The sequence below is a fragment of the Myodes glareolus genome, chromosome 14 (genome assembly GCF_982192425.1).
Source record: "Myodes glareolus chromosome 14, mMyoGla1.1, whole genome shotgun sequence".
Classification (NCBI taxonomy): domain Eukaryota; kingdom Metazoa; phylum Chordata; class Mammalia; order Rodentia; family Cricetidae; genus Myodes; species Myodes glareolus.
Window position 1 is genome coordinate 35,679,687 of NC_142039.1, and position 23,625 is coordinate 35,703,311.

Here is a 23,625-nt window from a genome sequence, read left to right on the forward strand (position 1 = left end):
AAATTATCTGAAGTTCGGGAATTTTATTTTAAATCAAAGAAAGTTAAGCCTTTTCTTAGGGGAAGCAAAGTGGCAGCTATTATGCCAGTAGCTGGCACATCTTCCCTAATTTTATCTGCCTCTTGGACTGCCCAATGACCTATTTTCTTAGAATTGTGGCAAAGTCCTTGCCAATTTATTTCAAAGTAACCAGGGTCTTCAAAGAAGGCTTCATTTTGCTCTAACAAGAATCACAAATTAATGTGAATTGAGGCATTCAGAGGCTTTGAAGCAAATACGTGAAAGATACCTGGCCCAACCTTTAGAAAGAAGGAGCGAGAGATCACAAAATTAGCACTTTAATTTACCAGAAAATGAAATTTAAGTTCTAAATTGTCATTGTTAATGAACTTAAAATTTGCAGAAATTTCTGAAATACAATCTGACTGTTAGGGATATGATTCGGCGGTATAGCACGCACTTGGCAAACCATATAGCTCAATGGTACAGCACACACTCCATATACATGAAGCCCTTGAATCAATTCCCAACATTACAAAAGCAAAAACAAAGTTAAATGAAACACAATCTAATACATTTGCTATGACCCAGTAACTCATTTTTAAAGTAAAAAGTAAAATGCTTTCTTTTGGCTTACATTTCCAGAGATATAGACTCCATCATAGCAAGGGTGCAAGGAATGGGAGCAGGTAGCTGATTGTGTTTCATCTACTCGCAGGAAACAGAGTCAGAGCAGGAAATGGGGCAAGGCTATAAACCACCAAAGCCCACTCCCAGGGACATCCTTCCTCCAGCAAGGATCCACTTCTTAAAGGTTCCTTAGTCCCCTCAAACAGAACCACCAACAGAGGATCAAGGATTCAAATACAAGAGCCTATGGGAGACATATCTCATTCAAACTCGAACAGGTTGTATGTTAGAATTTATGTGGAAGTTTATGTCAAATGAAAAAGTGAAATGAATTTTCACTTACACTACCACGAAAACATTTACAAGAAAAATTATTAATAAAAAGAGGTAAATTACCAGAAGTGTGGACTTATTGGTCATCAGAGAATTTAAAGGTTATCAGTGGCATAAGCCATTAGATTTTTCAGAACTTGTGGATACTGAATGACTGTCCAAAGCAGAACAGAAGTTTCCTCTGCTTTAGTATGATCTTAATAGAAGTAATGTTGGCACGCAAATATCACTACCTTCATCAACTAGTTTCTTTTTAATTTATTATTGATGCTCTGTTTCTTTTTTCCTTTATTTTTAATAATATAAATTTAATGAATAATTATTACAAAAATATGTATTTGATATAGTATTTCACGTTTTAAAAGATTTTTATGCATATATGCGTTTATGTGAGTACATGCTAAACGTGTACCGATGCCGGAGGAGGCTGGAAGAGTGCACCAGATCCCACGGAACTGGAGTTGCAGTCACCCGACAGGAATGCTGGGAACTGAACTCCAGGCCTCTGTGAAAGCATTAAGTATTCATAACCACTGAGCCATCTCTTCAGTCTTCTCTCGGCTGAGGGAGAGCTTCCCATCTGGGTGCTCTCAATAACAAGTTCATATATTTGTAGAGAGGTTCCCATCCTTGTCAGAGATTACTTCTGAAAATCATATTGTCCTTTTCCATTTGGTTGACTGAAGGTTTGTATTGTATCTTTATTAACAATTCGTTAAGCTAAATCCTCACTTCCTTTAATTACTCAACCGCTATATATTATCCTCCTCATTTCAAATAATTCTTTTAATATTGCAACAGCTGGGCAATATCTCAATAATACAATTTCTGTAAAAGTTCCAGGACAAATTTTTGAGATAGAAAAATATACCACATCATGTTTCCTTCCTTCTATTTAATCTTCATTTAAAATGAACTAAACTACAAATTTCATGAACGTTAAATTTTTATAGATGTACCTTTATTTATTTTAACCATAAATTGCCTTGGGTGTTTTCTTAGGAACTATTTTAGACTTTCACAGAAACTATTCACAAAGTTATAATGACAATTCACCTGCAACAATAGGAGCTACCTTTTATGAGACCTCATTAGAGTCAGGTGAGATAGCCAACCCACACTGTCTCATTTAATTCTTCCAGGTCTAACTCCAAACTTCAAGCCCTCTGGGTTGTACCTGTTAACTGTCTCTCAGTGCCTGTCACTTGCAAAACGGAAACGGTTATTTACTTGACTTGCCAGGGTCAATAAAAGCAGGGAGTTGAAGTTATCATACAGGAAAACTTATACCATTCCATACTTTAGAGTTCAAATATACTTCCATAGCCAGGACATGTACTATCCTTTCTGTCTTCTGGAATCATAATAAATACATTACCTTTCAAACACACAATGAAAAGGAAGAATTTGTTCTTCATCTAACAAAGAAACAAATATCTAACTTCTGCGGCACCTAGGACTGAAGGAACTTCTAATTTGGTTATATATGACAATAAATGAATTTTGGAATTTTAAAGCCATGATTCTAATCTGTGCTAAGACAAAGCAATTTTATTTAACATCTCTTGATCTCCTTTTAATAAATAAAAAAAAGAATTAAGTGGTACCCAGATGGTCATTACACTACGAGTTACTACCATTTCATCAACTAAGCTAAGTATGCACTGCAGTCTCACGCCTGTTCCAACTCTATCTTCACACTTTACTGAGTGCCTTAGTGTGACTGTGATTTAAAAACAAAGCCGCACATAAAAAGAGACAGATGTGTATTGTTTAAATTTTGACATTTAAGAGGATTTCTTAATGTGAGCTAAAAAAAAATATAAAAATATTCTCAATGTTACCTAATCTGCATGATTTAATAGCACTTGGACATTTTCTAAGGAATGATAACAAAGTGCTGCGTCTCCTCACACTTGGAATTTACTGCCTGTCTGTGTCTCTGCCTGGGCCAAATTAAATACACAGCATAATGACCCTCTGAAAAATAACAAAGCACAGCTTCCTGCTCTAGTCCTTGGTTGAATAAACCCAAACTGAGGTAAAGAGGACAGTATTTCATTTAATCATGCAAGTAACTGTTTTCTTCTATCTCTTGAGTTAGAAGCTTCTTCGGAAGAAAAGTCTAGAAAAAATCGTGATGTGACTGATCAGGTCATTTAAATAAAAAAAAAATCTCTTTGAAGATTTTTTACTTGAAGGGCTCAAGGAGTGTGAACGAAGCATAGAAGTCCGCTGCCCTCGCTGAACACCTGCGGCTGCCCAAGGGCTGCACACTATTCAAGCTTTTTGTCTGTGAAGCCTAAGAGCTATCTTAGAAGAGATGATGGGTGCACCACTTCCTTCCAGAAAATAGCATGCAAAACTCTTTGGAAAGGTTTTGTTACATAGAGCTAAAGAAGTAGAAGGTAAACAGAAAGAAACGTGCCCTGGGGTCCAGGTAGGCAGGTGGGTTTTGGTTTGGTACAGTTTGTTTTATTTTGATTTAAATTGGTTAGTTATTTGGTATTTTGCTTCATTTATTGCAAAAGTATGAATTGAACTCAGGGCCCTTCATATTCTAGGTAAGTGTTCAACCGTTGAACACTACTTGTACTCATGTATTATTTTTATTTTTGAGACAGGGCCTCCCTACATTGCTCAGTCTTTAATTTTACATATGCACCACGTCCTTCTAGATGGTGAGTTTTGAGGATGTAAACTATGTCCACATGTTTATATATACAAGTTATAGAAAAGATAAAGTGCAGGAATGGTGTTTTAGGTAAGCAAAATTGAGTAATGAATGATTTGTCCCATATATACAGGAAGGAATAGAATTAAGAATGTGTGGGTATGCAGTTGAAGTTTAGGGAGTACAATTAACAAGTTATTCTCTTCTGACTATATCAAGTTTAACTGAAAGGTGTCAACTAGAGATGAATACCAGAGGAAATGATCTGTAAAGATACATGAAGTAGTTCAGAGAGACACAAAACAGAGCACTGGTGACTGTAACAGAATCTTCAGGCAAGAGATGGCCACACACTGGAAGGTAAACGCTCAACGTGCTCATATTTTTACTGGTCATATTCGCTGCTTGGATTCAGGCATGGAATAGATACAATACTACATTTAATCAGTACTAACATTTTTCAGTTAAACACAAAAACAATGGTGTCACTATCAACTCCCAGACATTTGTGCCACCGTTGCACCAGTGGGCATATCTTATCAGCCATATCATTATTGTAGCTCACAGGATTCAGAGCTGGGTAAGACTGACATATAGCATATATAAGTACCCTCCAGCAATAAGAGTGCTAGTCAATAGGTCTGAAGTGACCAGTTGGGTACCAGCTACATTTTTCTCCAGCTAAGGTTCTTTGACTCAAATACGTAATGGCTTCTGTTACAGGATCTTAAAGTTGTGGTGGGCATACAATAGAATTGGCAATACCCTGTCATATTGTGGGGGATCTATATGGCATCACTGACCCAACAATTCAAAATAGGTAGTCAATGTGGGTTTTATTTGGTAATATATATCTTATATTTCGCACCCCCCCCGTGTGTGTGTGTGTGTGTGTGTGTGTGTGTGTGTGTGTGTGTATTAGGAAACTCTACACTACTAGTTTACATATGACTTTTTCAAAAGTGTTAGGTATGCCTCCCAGTATTCCTTCCTCTACCCCACCTTCCCATTCCACAGTCCATTTATCCTTTCCTGTTCTGTTCCCTGCCTTTCCCATTATAATCTTTTATGTTATTTCTCCTTCTTCAAACTATACCTTCCTCCCAAATGGTCGCTTATTAGTTACTTAACCTCTATGTGTATTCTAAATGAAACACACAAATGTAAAGCTTAAAAGCTAACACCCACATAAGAGAAACATCATATAGTGTCTGTCTTTCCAAGTCTAGGTTACATAAGTCTAAATGATTATTTTTTAGTTCTGTCCATTTACCTGTAAATTTCATAACTTAATATTTCTTAGCAGAAACAACAAAAAATGTATCTATAGTTTCTACTTTTATTTAACTTGAGTTTTAAATTTTTACCAGCAAACTGAGTATGGTATCACATACCTGAACTCTACTAGGCAGAAGGTTAAGGTAAGAAGAACAAAAAGTTCAAGTTCTAACTGGGCTACACAGCACGTCTCCGTCTCAAAAACATACAAAAAATAAAAGTTAGCAGTCAGAGAATAAGAACAAAAGTACACCAATGGATAACTGATATGAGAAATTAAGAATTACATGTTTATAAAATAGCATATAATGAGGAATTGCTGTTTCTCAAAAACATATATTCTATGTATTCAAAGTCTATGATTATCTAAATGGAGTTCAACAACTGAATGAAAGCAAACTGAGAGCCTTAACAACCTCCCAAATTTATCAAGGTCTTTATTATAGACACTGGGCTAAAAACTCAGACAATAAGAAGCAAATTAGAAACAAAACTATAATTATCATAGGAAACTAATTATAATTACCTTGAAATTCACTCATGAAAATATTCTTTAGGTCTATTCGAAAATTGTGAATAGGCAAGAATCTTGAAAAATATCTAGGACCCACCTCGTTATATTAGTTTCAATCAAGTTGAATTTGCATTTAATCTTTAATTATTGTGCTGAACCAGTTCTCTATAAGAGGAAGCAGACTAATTCTATGTGCCTAAGGAAAGACTGAAGTAGATCTCATTTCTTACAATCAACTGTTATCGAATAGTCCTCTATCATCCATTTAATATGGCTAAGCTGACTCAACTATGAAGTACATCTCTATCCTTAAAGAAAATCTCTCTCTCTCCACACACACACACACACACACACACACACACACACACAGTTACACAAGTCTTTTATACACTTAACCTTCTAACATAAAGACCAAAGATTCTTAATTCCTTTGCCCCTCACAGTAAAATAATTAAGAGCTTATTTGGGATGCCAAAATTCTAGGTATGGATGTCTAGGAGAGATAGCTAAGATTTAAATTTAATAGTTTGCTGTAGAGCAAACTATTAAAATGTATATTCTATTTTTACCAAAGGAAAAAGAAAAAAGAAACTTTTATATTTTATAATGTGACTTAGAATTATCCTACAAACTTATCCAACTCAGAAATGCTGCTTTCTCCATATACATCAAAGACTGAAGCCTGGATTTCCATTAATTGAGATGAATTCATGTAAATTCTAACATTGTGCTTTGCTAAAACTCCCTCGAGAATTTTCATCATCAATCATAACTATGAATCACTTAACCATTACCCTTGATCTAGGAGCAAACTGCATGAGAAGAAACAGTGAAAAGAGTTGAAGGGACCTGAAACCACAGCACACTGTTGTCATTGGCAGAATAACTGAAAATACATAAGCACAGAACCAAGAGACCACTGATGGACATTCTCCATTCAATCTAGGTGTGAGATCTTTTTTTAATCTAGAAAATAAGAATGATGAATCTGATTATTTCTAATCAGTTCAAAAATACAATGGCTTTTATGAATCAAGGTAAGAAAGTCTAGCTTGATGTCTAGAGCCAGCCACAAGAAAATCTTAGTTAGGGAAGCAAATGTCCCTAAAGTGGTCAGGAATCCACTAGTGAGAAAAAAAATAAAAAAAACAAGGAGAAATCCTAGAAACTCAGCTTGAGAAGAGCAGTTATACCAGGAAATATTAGCAGTCTCAGGTGCAGAAAGGCCATAAACAGGACAAGAGAGGGAAGCATACTGGGTTCACACTGGATTATGCTTTCCTCTAATTTGGAATTAAAACAAATGGAAAAAAACTAGACCTACCCAAGGAAATAATCTCTTAACATTGAAGGATGACTGAAAGTGCTGGTGGCTTTCCAAACAAACAAAAAATTCTGAGTTTTCTGTTTCCTGTTAAGAATATGCATGTTAAAATAGCTAGAGCAAAATCCACTCATTTATTGAGCAGATACTTCCAGGGTACACTGCCTACATTTCAACTGAATATGAGAGGAGTGATGAGAAAGACCCTCATGACGTATTATGGAAAGTCTGACAAATAAAAGGAAATGAAAGAAATAAGCAGCTAGGCTAGGCTAAGGCTAGTGACTTGGAAGAAGTAGTGGGGTTTTTGTCGTTTCTGAAGGATCACAGTTTCTTCCATATTCACTTGCGCCACTCAAAGTCCAGAATTTCTGAGGTTAAGTTTAGACACTTAATAAAGAACAGCAGTTCAAACCATCTGTTTTTCTCCAGGGATGAAGATCCATCACACGCAGATTTTCACTTGACTCTTACCCTGTGAGAATATTGTTGTCAGATGGAGAAGGTAGCATTTGTCTTACAGCTAGCATGATAACATACCATGCTTTTAAAAGTAGCTACAGTAAATGGCATAACAAAAGCTTTTGAGTGACAGAGAAAAAAAAAGAAAAAAATTAAGAAACCATCATATTATGAGCTCCAAAGTAATTCCCTTTCTGTTTGTTCCTTTGATCCACTTAAGTGTTCTGTTACAAATCTTCTGTTGAAGAAATACGAAAAAAATTAAAGAGAACAACAGAATCTTATTATAATAAGTCAGGGATGCCTTATAGAAGAACCCTGGAGGGCTTGTAAAAAAATTATTCCCAGAGTCATATTGTACAGACCTGCAGATTACAATAACAAAGGTTAAATCGTACCTGATAAGGAACAATGCTGCCATGAGCTGTGCCCCAGCGTTTAGCTTCCTTTTGGCCAATAAGATAATTAGCACCTACTTGGGTCAAACATGCCACCTGCCAGAATAAAAATAAGAAGAAAAGAAGTTAGTTTGCCTGTAATCACTAAGAAATTGTTGTACTATAAAGCCACTTTACTTTTTGTAATCATAGAGGAGAAAAGACCCAAATTCAGTGAGAACATATACATGTCTTTACTCTCTTCACACAAAGAGAGAACATTACTACAATACTAAATAATAATCAGTATAGAAATATAAACACAAAGAATTTCATCTCCTGAAAAGGCCAGCTGAAGATAGATGTCAACAAAGCCATAGGCATTTTGATCTAGCCTCGGATGGAAAAAAAAAAGCTACAACAGGATATGTTAGTCACTAGTATATGAAGTCCCTTCTCTGGCTATGCCCTTATTCTTTCCATCATGATAACACTAAACATCCTGCATCATCACTAAGGCCAGTGAACCCAAAGCAAAGATCTACAGTCTTCTGAGCGAAAGAGAAATAATTCCAAGATTCTATTCAGGCAATTTAGTAGCGTTTTGAAGAAAATGCCCAAGCATTTTTTTGACGTGAAAAAACAAGATTGTTTTAAAGATTCATTAATAAATTTTCCTTACCCTTCACCGCCCGTCAATGCCTAAATCAGGTGTCAAAGCTGACCCTGAGGTCATAAAAGTGGAGGAGCTAACCCTGCTCCTCGTCTGCTGCAGCTCTTGGGTGAGTGGCCCCAATGCCACGCCTGGGCAACACAGTAGAGCTGGCCCTGAAGGTGCAGATGTGGGAGATCTGGTCCTGAGGAGATGAAATCGGGAAAACTGGACACGCCCCTTGCTCATTGTTTCAAGGGGTGAACTAGCCAGGGCAATGCAGGAGAGCCCACCCTGGTGGTGAGGACAAGGGAGAGCTGGCAGACTGACCAATCCTGAAACTACCAAGGCCCTGAACCAGGATTGGCCCATCCACTTGTGATCTGCTGGACCACATAAAGGGACTAGTCCTACTGACCCAAAGCTGCAGAATCTCCACAACACAGGGCAACAGCAGGATAACCACGAGGATTTCCAGTGAACGCTCCGTATTGATAGCATAGCAGAAACCAGAAGCCTCGAACCTGTACAATGACTCTTTGCAATGAACACTTGCAAGTAACGATATATGGACAAAGCGGTTTACTGTATGACTTATTATGTCACACTGCGGCTTCCATGATGAGATTCCCCCATCCTTTTTATTTATTTTTTTTTCTCTTAAATTTTATCGGGGTGAGGGTGGGGGCGGGGAAGCTGCAAGGGCAGAGGAGAGAGATGCAGAGACGGGAAATGAATGGGATCGAGATGCATAATGTGAAAGACACAACGAATAAATAAAAAGAAAATTAAATGAAATAAAAATGATTAAACTTTCCTAATTTAAGCAAAAATTACTTTCTCTCTCTCAACTTGGTCTGATCCACGTGCCTTCACTATTAGGCTCATTTTGTTTTGAGCACCATAGATCTATTTAGGGGTCATGTGAAACCTCAGCTTCATTCTGTGGGTCTTGATGTTCTGGGGACAGATCCTGAAAACCCTCTTATTTTGATTTTGGTTCGTCTGCTAGTGGTTTGAGACTCAAGTCAGAGCCTCAATCTATAACCCAGAATACCCAGGAACAACTTTATAGGCCAGACTAGCATCAAACTTGCAGCAATTCTCCTGCTGTATACTGGGATCATAGGCACAACCTGTAAACTTTCAAGTCTGAATAAGGAAATGGGGGTAATGGCAGGATTTCTATGACCATCTATAGGGATCTCAGGATCCCTAGATATGTAGGACTAGGAGATCAGAACTATGAAAGGGATTTCATAATTTACAAGAAAATATCTGGTTTCATGACATAGCTTCGATATTAAGCTTGATTTTCCTTTTCTAGATCATCAGTTGTGATGGGGAACCTACTGAGCCTGTAATTCAAACACACCCCAAACTGCTAGAAGGTTCTGGAACAACTCAGGTATTGGTTTTTCAGGGCAAGGTGCCTTAACCATTGCTTGCCCTGTGTCCAGCATGGAAAGTGTACCTCTTACAAGAGATATTAATAGAAAATATGCTGAGTGCATCTTGCTGTTTGATCAACCATTTTTCTTTATTTTGGAGACTGACCCTCGTTTTCATGTTCATTTACTGCTCTGATGAAATTGGAACTGCCTTGTGGCAGCTGGTTTGGCTGTACTACCCAGGTGGCAAAGCTAATAAATTCTGAGTCATTCACTTCTGGACTTCCATCTGGTATTGGGCATGAAACACTCCAGGGCTACTTGGACTGCCTAGTGCTAATGATCATTTCACAGACCACTTCTGTGTCTTTCAAAATGCAAAATCAAAAGAACATTTTGTAGTGAAAAATGCCCTGGAAGGGAATTCCGGAGTCATGGTTTCTAAGTTTTTCCAACTTGCAAGTAGGTATATGACTTTTGGTATCTACATTAACCTCTTTGACCTCCAAATATTTTCTCTATAAAGTTATGATCATTTTAGCTAAACTTATGGGTTTTAAAGCATTTCAAAATCAATAAAATATTTAAAACCCTAATGTATAGACAGACAATATCCCAAGTGCTTGGGATAAAGTGTGTGATGTAACCCACAGACAATGTAAACACAAACTGCAAATTAGTAAATGATCTCAAAGTTCTCAATTAACAACTCTACTTTTAACCTTACTATTCCTTTAAGCTGTTAAATGATAAGACAAAAGAGATAGAATAGTAGCTATTTTCTCATGATGCCTCTTCCTGAATTTTGGTGACATTTTCTGACGTCTGAATTCTGTAAGACAGGTACTTCTTTCATGTATCTCTTTTTTCAGGGCCTATGTATTTTTTCCTTCAAGGAAATCCCAGTGAAAGTCACTATCTAAGACACTGCTGAGACTACACAATGAGAATTCAAATTCATAAAGGTAAATATCACAAAATTAATCACTATTAGTGTATTGTGTCTCTTTTTTATTTCAAAGTCAGCAGATCCTTGCTACAGCAGCATCAGCAAAGATGCATGAAGCAGGAGGTGGGGAAATGATCACAAGTGAAATTGGAAACCCTAAAACAAGATACATAAGAGCTAGACTCAAGGCTAACTATCAACCTGGCTACCTTATTCCTTATATAGCTTATTATTCTTTTTCAATTGTGTGTGTGTGTGTGTGTGTGTGTGTGTGTGTGTGTGTGTGTTGTAAGATAGGGTCTCTATACACAACCATAGACGTCATGGAACTCAGTATGAAGATCAGGCTTGACTTGCCTAGCCCTTTCAATTTTTGACTTTACTTTGCCCGACCTCTTATTTGGAGTAAATTTGAATTAAAGACCAGAACTTACCTATCAAACTACTTCTAAATGGAAGATAATATCCATTTCCTCTATACATCAGTAATTAATCCCCAAAGTGTTTCAGAATATCCAGGTTCTCAATGGGTAGAAAGGTTAAATAATATTTTAAACCATTTGTCATTAAAATAAAACCATGATTTGTTGGTAGCTTCTCAAAGACAAAGTTGGTTGGGGGAAGAATTCTATTTTTGGAAAGAGAGCAATGGGGCTAAACTTAGCAGTTCAATGTTTAAAGAGGGCATACAAATCTGAGAATAATCTGCTGTTTATAGGGCTGTATTTTAAGGCAGGAGAAGGGGGAGAAAGTCAACAGCTATGAGGTGATTTTGTATGAAAAATCAGAGGTTTCTTGGGCAATTAGTGACAAATTTTTCACAAATTAAAAGAATGCAGGATGTGACTTTTAGGTTAATAACTACATACTAAACACTCATTCTAAATATTGCATTAGATCATTACTTTCATCCCCTAAACTTAGGCTCATTAGTTCATCAAGTGGACGCTATATAATTTACTCAGAATGTTGCTTTTATATGGTTTCATCTAAACAAAAAAAGCCAACTTTAGTTTAATAATAATAATTCTGCAGTAAATCTATTATTTTAAATAACACAGTGGTCCTGATAGTCTTTGTATCTAACCAGAAGTCCAATGAGGACTAACCATAAGTGGATCACAAAAGGCATAGCCTCTAGAGGCTTGAAGAATGTTGCATTCTTTTATTTCGCAAAGAAGCCTTGTGATGCCTGTCACCACCTGACCACAAGCTACATTTCCAACAAGCAAACTGAATAGAATATTTCATCTACAAGAGAAAAATCAACTCTAAAACCAAAAAGAAAACTAGAACTATGGTTCACTGCATCAAAACAGGCTATTTTCCTCCTGCTGCAACTCTGTATATTCTGGCCAATAACTATACTACACTAAATACTAAGCAAACATTCATTATTCATCTCTCTCTACCCAATCTTAATCATCAATTTTAACATCATTTTTTCTATCAAGCCCCATGTTCTTGACCTAAGCAAATAAATATTTCTTGGCTTTAAATGAATAGAGTACCTTAATACAACTAATTTCTGCTATACTTTCTAAAGTGTACTTGTTCTACAATTACAAAGCAATAAGATGTCAAAACTAAAAGGCACTAGATTAGTTCTTCCCAAACACAGCTGTGCATGTATCACTGTTACACTGTAGAGGAACATAGGAATTCTTATAACACACCCCTAAGTTTCTGAATCAAGTACCCTAGGGACAGAACATGGGGAAAGCTCATGAGGCTAGTATACTTTTAGTTGCACACTGGATTTGAATACCAAAGTTTTAACAATGTTAAATCAAATAGTTTAACATTATACGTGAATAAATAAAAGAATATAGAAGAGGAATAACTTGTCTGAGGCCACACAGCTACTTAATTACTCCAACTCCATTATTTTCCCTATGTTATAACGGTATCTGTGTCTCCTCTTGTTCTTCTTTTTAAATTAGGGACAAGTTTATGGGAAATACTGTGTAGCCTAAACCCTTTTTATACTCTCGTGCATATAACACAGAACCTCAACACTGACATTTTTAGTAAATTAAATGGCAATCAGTATTTATTGATTAAACAAATGCTTGAGATTATTATATGAAATATACTGTGCTGGATGTGGGGATGGATAGAAATAAAGACAGACAGATAGATGATAGATAGATAGATAGATAGATAGATAGATAGATAGATAGATAGATAGATCCAATACAATCTAACCTCTTTTGTTCTTATGAATACATAAGTATTAAGGCACCTGATGGAGAGAGGAGATGGATGCAAAAGAATAAGCATAACATGTAAAAGCTCTGAAGCAAAAAATATATATATACTGACAGAAAAGCAGGGGAAATTCAGTCAATCATGGGCCTCAGTTCCTGTCTGACAACATTCTTAGTCTTTTGACTGGGAGAAGTTATGGGGTCTGGACATACCAAAGTTAAATTATAAGATTGTTAAATAACACACAGAAGTTGGTAATAAGTAGCTAATATGGAGCCAAGACAATGCAAAATAATAAGTAATTAGACTCAGGAACTGCAACATTTCAACATCTTATAATCACTGAAGCTCTGACCAGACTGTGGTTAAGCTGGCACATCTTCTTCCCAGGATTTCACCACAGAGACTTACTTTCCTGATAAACATATTGTCAGGCCAGCTACTGGTCACTTTTTGTTCTGAAGTTTCCATGTAATATTGTGTACTATTTTCAATAGTCTAGATGATTTACTTGTTCTCTACTGTATTACAGCATGTACCTACTCCTTTAAGATAATGGTTACCCCAGCCTACAGTTCACAACCCCAGAGAACCTAAACAACAAAGAGGACCCTAAGAGAGACATACATGAATCTAATCTACATGGAAAGCAGAAAAAGACAAAATCTCCTGAGTAAATTGGGAACATGAAGATCATAGGAGAGAGAAAAAGGGGAGGGGGAAGGAGGGAGGTAAGCAGAAAAAAATATATTCTCCATAAAAGCAATTAAAAAAAGATAATGGTTACCCTAAGCAGTCATATCCCTCAGCCTGAAGAAATAAGACCATGACCTGATGTAGTTTCAATTCTGTCTAGTAGACTTAAAAGGTATACTATTCTCCAAACGTAAACCTGCTCAGTACCTAGCTCCCTCTATGTTCCTTGCCAATTAGACCACCACAAATTAAGTCATGACATGTGGAATTTTCCTTCATGTCCAAAAATATTTTTAACAAGTCAGCTATTTATCTTTGTTCTTGTTATTCTGTCTATATCATCTATCTTTCACTTGAAGCTTTTCTTCTTTTTTTATTTAAAATATAATTACATCATTTACCTCCTTCTTTTTCTTCCCTCCAACCCCTGGCATATCCTTTTCCTCACTCCCTCTTGAATTCATTGCTTCTTTTTCTATTATTATAATCCTTATACATATATGCATAAATATTCAAACACAACATACTGAGTATATTTAGTGTTGTTTAAAGAGAAGAAATGTGTGAGGGATTGTAAACAGAGACTGCTCACTTGTTTCCCAACACCCAGACCCAAATAATCACACAAAAACTGTATTTATTACAACACCACTTGGTCGATTAGCTCAGGTTTCTTATTAAATAAATAAATCTTACATCTTAAATTAACCCATTTCTATCAATCTGTTTATCACTACAAGGCTGTGACCTACCAGGAAGGTTCTGGCATCTCTCTTCTTTAGCAGCTACATGCTGTCTCCTGGAGTCTGTCTACTTTCTCTATCTATCTCTGTTCAGATTTCCCACCTGGTTTAGTTCTGCTAAGCCATTGGCTGAAACAGCTTTATTCATCAACCAATGAAAGCAACACATATACAGAAGGACATCCCACATCATCTCCCCTTTTCTGTCTAATTAAAAAGGAAGATTTTTAACTTTAGTGAAGCAAAATTACAAATAACAAAACAGGTATCGAGCAAGAATTACAATTACAATTTCTTGGGGGAGTCTAAAGTTTTATATCTACTTTATCTTTTATCACAACTAAGGAAAGCTATAATTATAACTATCTATTCTTTAACTCCATCAAAGAACTCAGAAGGATATAGATGATGTGGGATTGTTAGTGGGAGGTCTGCTAGTTTTTCCCGGCTGCCTGGCTAGCTTAGACTCAAAATAATCACACAGAAACTGTATTATTTAAATCACTGCTTGACCCATTGGCTCTAGCATCTTATTGGCTAACTCTTGCATATTAGTTTAACCCATTTCTATTCATCTGTATGGCAGTAGCTTACCAGCAAAGTTTCGTCATGTCTGACTATGGCAGTGGCTCCATCGTGTCTCTCCAACTCCACCCTTTTTCCTCCCAACCTTCAGCCGAACTTTCCCTGCCTACCTAGGTTCTGCCTTGCTATAGGTCAAAAGCAGTTTCTTTATTCATTAATGGCAATCACAGCACACAGAGGGGCTCCCACATCATGGGATGTCCTTCTTTATATGTGTTGCATTTATTGGTTGATGAATAAAGCTGTTTTGGTCAATGGCTTAGCAGAGCAAAGTCAGGCAGGAAATGTGAAAAGAGAGACAGAGTAGGTAGAGTCAAGGAGATGGCATGTAGCTACCAAAGGAGAGGGATGCAAGAAACTTACCAGTAGCCACAACCTTGTGGTGATACACAGATTAATTGAAATGTGTTAATTTAAGGTGCAAGTGTTAGTAAAGAAGAAGTCTGAGTTAATAGCCCACAGTGTTGTAATTAATATGGTTTCTGAGTGATTATTCAGGTCTGGTTGGCCAGGAAATGAATGAGCAGTCTCTGTTTACAAGTGATGCAGAGGAAAACACAAATAAAAGGATGAATGAAATGATTAAGGCAATCCAGTATTTGAAAACCAAATTAAATAAAGAGATAAAAACACTGAGGAAAAATTCAAGCTGACATGAAAATGAAACTGAAAAGCTCAATAACCCAAATATAAGACTCAGAGAAAATGCCTTTTATTTTCTCTAGAAAATAAAATCAATTACATAGGATTGATCAAGAAGAAGATAGAGTATCAATACTAAAAAAAAAGTAATTAGCCCATACAAGAAAAGAATATTAAAAGAAACTTTTAAACATAGTAAAGGAATACACAGGAACTTTGGGATACTGTGAAAAATACAAAGCTTTAAAATATAGGCATAGATGGGGAAAAGAATTCTAGAGTAATGGCATAGACAAGATCATCAACAAGATAATAGAAGAAAACTTCTCCAAACTAAGAGGCTCATTGAATCTGTATAGATTCAATGAGCACACACAACACCAAATAAAAGACTAGAAAAGAAATTGACCACAAAAAATAATACATAAAGTACTAAACATACTAAACATGGAAAGCAGTGAAATCCTCAAAAAAATCATAAGTCACATATAAAGGAAAAATTACCACAATAACAACTTTTTTCCATGTTCCCCCCCCAAAAAAAAATCTTTGAAAGCCAGGAATAAAGATGTACTCCAAGTTCACAAATACCATGGTACCATGGCTGCCAGCATAGACTGCTTTACACAGAAAAACTATTATCCATAGTTGAAAGAAAAACAAAAACTTTCTATGACATAAGTACGATAATAGAATTAATGTACACCAAAGCAACCCTATGGAGAATACTGAAAGCAATACTCTAGAATGACAAGAGGAACAAGCACAGTCAAGTTAGAAAGAAAACGAATAACACCATAGCTACTGAAACACAAATATGACTAGAAACACTAACAACAGAAAAGCAACAAAATTATTCAATCAATACAAACCTTCACTAATAACTTTAAATATTACCTCAATTTTCAAATATAAAGAAATACAGTAGATGAACAGATTAAAGAAGCAAAATGAATATTTCTGTTGTCTACAAGATATTAAGCTTTAAATGAGAGATCACCTAAGAAAGAAAGACTGGAAAAAAAGCACCCAAGGAAATGGCATCCGATAAAATAGACTTCATACTAAAACTAACCAGAAGCAATAAAGAAGAAACTTCATTCTAATCCAAGGAACAATTAACCAAGAAGACATTATAATCATAAACATATAAGAACAAAACTCAGATGAGCCATAAAATGCATATTACTAGAATTAAAGACAAATATTAACACTAACACAATTATATTATGCAATTTGATTATCCCACTTTAGCCACAGAATGTTCATCTGGACAATTTAGAATTAAATGATGACATACATCAAATGGGTTTATCAGATATCTACAAGATATTCCACTAAAACACCAGTGAATATTCACTCTAATGAGCAGGCCACTAAAATTTCGTTAAAATAGACCATATCCTGGGACATAAAACAGAACTTAACAATATCAGAAAAGTGGAAATAGCTCTTGGCATACTATCCAACTATAATTTTTAAAAACAAAATTCAATGCAAACAAACTTCTATTACATATACAAACACATAGACATTAAATAATTCATTACTGAATGATGAATGGATCAAAGAATAATTTTTAAATTTCTGTATTAAATGGAAATTAAAATCATAACACAAGAAGGCCTCTGGGACACATTAAAAGCAGTCATAGGAGGAAAATTATAGCTCTAAGTGACTACATTAAAAATGAGAAAGAGTACAGTTAAATAACTTAATGATGCAACTCAAGACTTTTGACAAGCAAGAATGAACCAAATCCAAATCCAATAGATGGCAAGGAATAATAAAACTCAGAGAAGAAATAAGTGAGATCAAAACAAACAAAAAAATACAGTACAAAGAATCAAAAAATCTAAGAGCAGTTTGGGGAAGGGGTTGTTTTGTTTTGTTTTGAGAAGATAAACAAGATTGACAGATTCTTGGTCCAGCTAACCAAAATGAAGAGAGGACCCAAATTAACAGAATCAGAACGAGTAGTGAAAGATTACAACAGACCCCAAAGAAATTTCAGGATATCATAAGAGAACACTTTAAAAATCTGTACTCCATTAAGTTGGAGAATCTAAAAGAAATGGATGAAATTCTAGATTCATCAAAACCACTGATGTTAAACCAAGAAGAGAAAAACAATCTAAACAGACCAATAACAAAGGAGTTTGAAGAGAAATTAAAAATCCTTCTGTGGGAAAAAAAAAAACAGGCACAATTGGATTCACAGCAGGATTACACCAGACTTTCACAGATCTACAACTAATACTTCCTAAGATTTTTTTTTTCAAAAATAGAAAGGGAAGGAGTACTTCCACATTCTTCTATAAAGCCAGTATCACTCTAATACTAAAAATTAACACGCTTTGCCCCCACATACAAAAATGCTACATGCCAATAACCCTAATGAATGTATGTTAAAACTAGTAGCAAAATATTTGCAAAAAAAGATATTAAAAAGATTATCCATCACAATAAAGTTAGCTCTATCCTGAAGATGTTAGAATGGTTCAACATACATAAGTCAAAAAATATAATCAACCATATAAATTTTCTTAAAGGCAAAAAGCACATAATTATCTCATAGAAGAAGATAAATATTTGACAAAATATAGCATGCCTTCATAACAAAAGACCTAGGAAGCATAGTACTAGGAAGAACACATCTCAACCTACTAAAGGCTGCATATGACAAACTCATAGCCAACATCATCCTAAATGGAAAAATAAATTGAATCAATTCCATTAAAATCAGGAAAGAGATAAGACTGGCCCCTATCACCACCCCTCTTTACTATACTGCTTGAAGCAATAGCTGGAGCAATGAAGGAAAAATAGTAAATTAATGAATACAATATTAAGAGACTAAGTCAAATTGCTCCATTTGCACATGATAATGATATTGTACATAAGAGACCCTGAAATTTCTATGAGAAAATTTCAAGAAGCAATCAACAATTTCAGCAAAATGGTGTGGGGGGAATCAAATTACAAAAAAATCAGTAGCCTTTCTAAATATCAACAGCAAATATGCTGAGAAAGAGATTTTTCTTTTTATAAAAGTCTCAAAGAAAATAAGACATCTAGAAATAAACCTAACCAAGGACATAAAAGATTTCTACAATAAAAACTTCAAATCTCTGAAAAAAAGAAAAAAGACACTATAAAACAGAATGATTTCCCATGCCGATAAATTGTGAAAATGACCATTCAACAAAAATCATTGTACAGATTCAGTGAAATCTTAATCAAAATGCTTATGATATACTTAACAGAAATAGAAACAAATCGTATGATTCATATGGAACCACAAAAGACTCAAGATAGCCACATCAAACCTCAGAGAAAAAAAAAAGAACAATGGTGGAAAGATTACTAGTGGAGACATCAAGAGATATTAAAGAGCTATAATAACGAAAACAGTAAGGTAGTGGCCCAAAAACAAACATGAACACAAATGCAACAAAATAGAAGACCCAAACATAAGTACATGGACCTATAGCCATCTGATATTTGATGTTGTCAAAAACAAACTCAAAAAGAAGACAGAATCTTCAACAAATAGTGCTAGACATCAACAGGAAGAGGGATAAAATCAGAACCATATCTATCACCCTGCACAAAAATGAACTCCAAATGGATCAAAGACCTCAATGTGATACCTGAAAGGCTGAAATGCTAGAAGAAAATATGGATAGTACCCACAAAATACAGGTGTAAGAAAGGACTTTCTGAATAGTAACTTAGTTGCCCAGGAATTAAGTCCAAAAAATGTTAAGTAGGACCTCATAAAATTAAAAAACTTCTATACAGTAAAGAGAACAATCAAGCAGAAAGGAACTTAACATAATTGTAGGAAATCTTTATCATTTATACATCTGACAGGGTATTGATATGCAAAGTATATAAAGAAATAAAAAGCAAATGAACCAATCAAAAATGGGCTATGAGCTTGAAGAGAAAGTTCTCAAAAAGAAAAATTATAATGGCTAAGAAATATCTCAAAGCATGTTCATCTTTAGCAACTATGGGAATGAAAATGGAAACAACTTTGAGATTTCATTACTCCAGTCAGAATGCTTAAAAAAACAATAAATTTAGGAGGATATAACATGATCAATAAAACATCAGAGACAGATATTGGGGTTCAACCTGAAGACCAGAAAAGCAAAACAATCAGTCACTGTCTCTTACTTTGACCTCAGTCTTAAAACGGTGATCCTGCCTCTAAGAATCTCAAAATGAGACTGAGACTGAGAGTTGTCTCCTTCCATTTTATAATTCTTTCCAGTTCTGGGATTAAAGGTGTATAACACTGGATTAAAGGCATGCATGGCTCAGTTTCTATGACAACTAGTGTAGCTACTGTGATTAAAGGTGTGTGTTACCACTGTGTGGTCTGTAAAACTGACCAGTGGGGCTGTTTTACTCTCTGATTTTCAAGGAAGCTTTATTTATTAAAATACAAATGAAATGCCACTACAGGAGGGGATATGGAAACAGGGGAACCATCATTCACCATTAATTGAATGATAAATGGGTAATGGTCACTCTGGAAATCAGTATGAAGAATTTCCAGAAAACTGAAAATAAATCTACTATATGACCAAACCAAACAACTCCTTTGTATATACTCAAAGGATTTGACTTCCTGCCCCACATGCTCAGCCATGTTGCTTGCAGCTCTGTTCACAATAGCTAGAAAATGGAAACAACCTGGGCCAGGCGGTGGTGGCGCATGCCTTTAATCCCAGCACTCGGGAGGCAGAGGCAGGAGGATCTCTGTGAGTTCGATACCAACCTGGACTACAAGAGCTAGTTCCAGGACAGGCTCCAAAACTACAGAGAAACCCTGTCTCAAAAAAAAAAAAAGAAAAAAGAAAAAAGAAACTGGAAACAACCTAAATATCCTTCAGCTGACAAATGGATAATGAAATGTTGGATATATACACAATGAAATTCTAGTCAGCTGTGAATAAAAATAAATGCATGAAATGTGTGTATCAGTGGATAGAACTAAGAAATATTATATGGGTTGAGGTGACCCAGAACAAAAGACAAATGCCACATATTCTTTTCATCTGTGGTTTCTAGCTCCAAATCTTCAGATTTGAGTATATAACCTTTAGGAAATACAGAAACAAGAAAAGTATAAAGGGATAATGGGGAGGGCTCTAGAGAGTGGAACAGTAGGGTACAGGTGATATGAAAGGAGAAATTGGGAAAATGGAACTGGAATTTTAATTGTGGAAGTGAAAGGGAGTATAATACAGAATTGGACAAAAAGAGGACCTTAAGGAAGACATACATGGATCTAAATCTACATGGGAAGTAGAAAAAGATAAGATCTCCTGAGTAAATTGGGAGCATGGGGATCATGGGAGAGGGTAGAAGGGAAGGGGAAAGGAAGAGAAAGGAGTGGAGAAATATTTATACCTCAATAAAAACAATAAAAAATAAATAACGTTTTTTAAAAATTAATCAACAGAAAAAGAAAATAACACTAAGAAATCTTTAAAAGACATAGAGAATTATCTTTTTCTACTTATAAAATTATATATTATATATTTATATATAGTTTATATACATAGTTTATCGTATTACAAATATGTGTGTAATGTATATTATATTGTGTGTGTGTGTGTGTGTGTGTGTGTGTGTGTGTGTGTGTGTAGTTTACATAAAGGTCTACCACTGAGGGTAATTTTGTTACCCTCCAAAGTCATAGAATATCTAACAAAAACCTGAGCACCAGGCATGAGAAACTTCAAGTTTTTGGTCAGAGTCAAGAGATGCTCTCAAATGATATAGACTATTGGTATTGTTCTTGGTTACCTCTCAGAAGCTGAAGGCAAAATCCTGTTGTTGAAGATGTCATTCACTCTAGACTAAGACTTAGAGGATTTGAGCTGGAACTCACCCAAGGCTTCCTGCCTGGGAACTTGTTTTCATATTACTATAATGTGATAAACAGCTGCTCAGGAAGGAAAGCAGTCAATATCCCTACCCAGCTGTGACACTTATGAACCACAACAATGATGACCATGGCAAAAAATCCTTAGAAGTGCACTAGCAGCAATTATATTGTGGTGGTAAACAGCAGCTTTCTAATTAGAATTAAGGTCTACTAAATTGAAGGAAATCTGTCTGGTACTGTAAACCTAACTAAACACCTATGGATGGTAAGGTCATGGATCTCAAAGGAGAACTTGCTACTGGAATAAACCAGTATAATTCATAACTGCATTCTAAATACCTATCCTTACCTACAGAGATAAGCATAGATCTCATGCCTCATCAAGGATGTTTCCTTTTGCCGCAGCAGGAGCTCATTGCAGAAAGCAATTGGATGGGATGGGGCAGGAGGGTGTGTGCAGGGAATGGGAACTTGAATTGGTTTGTATATGAAAAAATAGTTATTTTCTTTTTAAAAAATAAATAAATAAATAAAAGGGGGAATAAATAATGAAAGTTAAAAGAACAGAAAGTCTTCTGTGAAATTGTGCCATCTATCTATGACAAGAAAGCCATACTCATGAAATCTCAACTACATGGCTGTCTAAACAAGATTTAAACATTTGCAACACCAGTTGACATTCCAATGTAGATGATAGAAATTTCATTAACCATGCCCCTAGATGAAAATCAATGAGTAATTAAACACTGAGCAAAAGAGAATTAATCTTCCTTAATTATGAGTCCCTGATTGGTTATCCAATATCAAATTGTTGGCCCTATGGACCATGCACATGATGGTAACACTAAACAGACATAGTAGGTTGCATTTGCATGTTTATTTATTTATAGATACATATAACAATGACAGTTAAAGAAAATGAGGCAGTTAAATTGGGAAGGAACAGGAAAGGGTCAACAGACAGGAGAGGTAAAAGAGAAGAGAGGGAGGGAGAAATAATGAAATTATATTTTAATTAAAATTTTCAAATTATATTATGGCAACTGTATATGATCAATATATATTGTAGAAAATTTCAAAAGATAAAAATATTACAGAAGAAAAAAGAAGTATAAAGGCTAACACTTGCAGAGAATACATTTCTTAAAGAGAAATCAGTCTTCTATCAGAAAGAGATTTGAGTTTCTGGCATCATTTTTCATCCTATTAATATAATTTTGCATGTCAAATTCTAGCCCCTGCATCTTTTATTTCATTTGTTTTGTTTATTGTTTTTGAAATAAAATCTCATATATCCCCAGTTGACAGTAAATTTATTACTTAACTCCTAGTCCTCCTAACTTTAGCTCCCTAAAGAAGCTGGGATTACAGGCATAAACAACCATGACTGGCTTATATTCCTCACAAGTGAATTAAGAACTGATTCTTTCAGAAGAACAACTAGAGCCCAGAAAGAAAAAATAAAAACATTTAGGAGTACATAACTTATTTTGGTCAACCTATGTTGAAAGGTATTTCAAGAACTATTGGGGGGGTCATAAACAAACATCTCTTCATGATAAGTAAGGCACCAAAGACTAACCAAAGCAACAAATACATCCAATCCCACTATGGAAATCCAACAGTTTTACTTGACTTACAGGTGATAGGTTACTAACAATAATAGTAGTGACTTCAAAATAACTGTATTATGAAAACATCTCACCCCAGCATGGATAATGATTCCCTTCTAACTACACAGATAGAGTCATCAACCCCCTCCACCCATGCTTAAGGCAGCCTTCTATTCCCTATATAAACAAGCATCTCCCAAAACGATGAATAGATGAGGCACAATTACATATAGCTTGGAATGTGGCTGTATAAGAAAGTAGCTGGTCTCTAAGGCAAGAATCTAATGATCACTTTGTCCTGTCCTTTTATGGGGGAAAGTCAACAGGCAAACACTCAAGGGTCTCTTATTAGTTAGCACTGTTGCTCTGAATAAGATGGTATCAGTTGTTATACTCAACATAGCATTCCACAAAAACAAGAAAATGGGAATAAAAAGAATTTTATTTATACGTGTCATACTTCTCTTTTTAGTTTGAGGTTTTAATAAGGATAAAAGCACATGTAATGCACTGTTAATGTGAGTTGTTTATACACATTATCAGTGACTGTCCAAGAAGCAAGATGTCTCTGTCAATTCTAGAGTTTTGGGAGTTGCTTACAATGCACTTCCTGTTTACTTAGGTAATATGATATCTTTCTGGA

The 23,625-nt window shown here is 35.4% G+C and overlaps 1 protein-coding gene across 6 annotated transcripts in view; it reads right to left on the reverse strand.

The window, feature by feature from the left end:
- Sugct (succinyl-CoA:glutarate-CoA transferase) overlaps positions 1-23,625 on the reverse strand; it is a 736,642-nt gene that overhangs the window by 551,798 nt on the left and 161,219 nt on the right. For 5 of the 6 annotated variants that reach the window (XR_007237119.3, XM_048460944.3, XM_048460950.3 and 2 more), the window contains exon 9: positions 7,614-7,709. The exons of the other annotated variant lie outside the window; for it this stretch is intronic. Coding sequence is in view for 4 of the 5 variants with exons in the window: in XM_048460944.3 (XP_048316901.1) it covers positions 7,614-7,709 (96 nt within the window). In the remaining variant the exon portion in view is untranslated. The remainder of the gene's footprint in view (positions 1-7,613; positions 7,710-23,625) is intronic. 6 annotated transcript variants of the gene reach the window in all.